The 1,192-nt window shown below is 34.1% G+C and overlaps 1 protein-coding gene across 2 annotated transcripts in view; it reads left to right on the top strand.

The window, feature by feature from the left end:
- LOC107656072 (guanine nucleotide exchange factor DBS-like) overlaps nucleotides 1–1,192 on the top strand; it is a 79,612-nt gene that overhangs the window by 29,190 nt on the left and 49,230 nt on the right. For both annotated transcript variants that reach the window (XM_016443750.1, XM_016443751.1), the window contains exons 3-4: nucleotides 660–774; nucleotides 937–1,027. In XM_016443750.1, the coding sequence (XP_016299236.1) occupies nucleotides 660–774; nucleotides 937–1,027 (206 nt within the window). The remainder of the gene's footprint in view (nucleotides 1–659; nucleotides 775–936; nucleotides 1,028–1,192) is intronic.

Raw genomic sequence — 1,192 nt, 5'->3', positions numbered from 1 at the left:
AAAAAAAAAAACTTGTGACCAGTTAAAATTTTTTTTGGTTTTTTTTTTTTTTTTTTTTTTTTTTAAATAGTGTGTTAATCAGATTATTTATGAATGTGTCCGAACTCAATAGATATCTCTGATTCCACTGTTGCCCCCTTGTAGTTGAAAGGAGGTGGTTCTTATTTTCCTAAAACAAATACATATAATAATACATTTAAATATCTTGGGTCAAATAAAAGTAAAAAGGGTGTGATGAATACTTGAGAATCATTTTAAGGATAATGTCAGAAGCAAGAAATGTAAGGGTTTTTATCGGTAATGGCCTAGTTAAAAAAAAAAAAAAACTAGGTCATAATGCTCTCACAGGCTCACACCTGGTTTCCGCTGCATGCATGTTCACTCAGTGCGAGTAGTTTCTGTTGAGGTGTAAATGGTGCATAGAAACTGTGTGCTGGTCATGACACCATTAAACCAAACTGCAAAAAAAAAAAAAAAACAGTCTGTAAACAGTCATGCAGGGTTCCTCTTTTATTTGATCATGTTTATATATTTTTTAATGTAAATATATTATACTTTTAGAAATATAATAAATTAGCAAATATAAATACATAAATACAATTGCCAGAGTGCCATTTAACATGTAAAAAAAAATGTCATACTCACTAACATTTTTGCAGGAGGAAGAGGAAAAGATGGATCTCCCATCATCACCTTCCCAGAGTTCTCAGGATTTAATGAAGTGTCTGATGAGGATTTTGTTAATGTTGTCACATACCTGACCAGCATACCAAGGTGAAACCTCATTTATTTTTCTAAGGCTTATTGCCATTGGTAAGGAGCTTCAAAATGTGTAGTGAAACCAGCTGCAAGAACAAGCAGTTTTCTGCTTGATTTCTGTCTGATGGTTTTGGTTTTAATGCCTGACCTGTCTGTTTCTGTCCTTCATCTGTCCAGCATGGATGCTGCTAGCATTGGCTTCATCATCATCCTGGACCGCAGGAAGGACAAATGGAACTCAGCAATCACTTCTCTGGCACGGATAGCGGTTCGTATAGGCTCTTGCTGAAGCTTTATGAAGTTAACATGACATTTATAGATACAAGCAAAAAGAACAAGATGTACAATTGATAGGCCTATCAATTGAAATCAAGTTGAACAAGCAAGGTCCAGTTGGACTATTAAATGACTTTATATTTTTCAATTGATATTT

The sequence above is a fragment of the Sinocyclocheilus anshuiensis genome, unplaced genomic scaffold (genome assembly GCF_001515605.1).
Source record: "Sinocyclocheilus anshuiensis isolate Anshui unplaced genomic scaffold, SAMN03320099.WGS_v1.1 scaffold51, whole genome shotgun sequence".
Taxonomy (NCBI): Eukaryota; Metazoa; Chordata; class Actinopteri; order Cypriniformes; family Cyprinidae; genus Sinocyclocheilus; species Sinocyclocheilus anshuiensis.
This window is presented reverse-complemented; position numbering and strand designations above follow the sequence as displayed.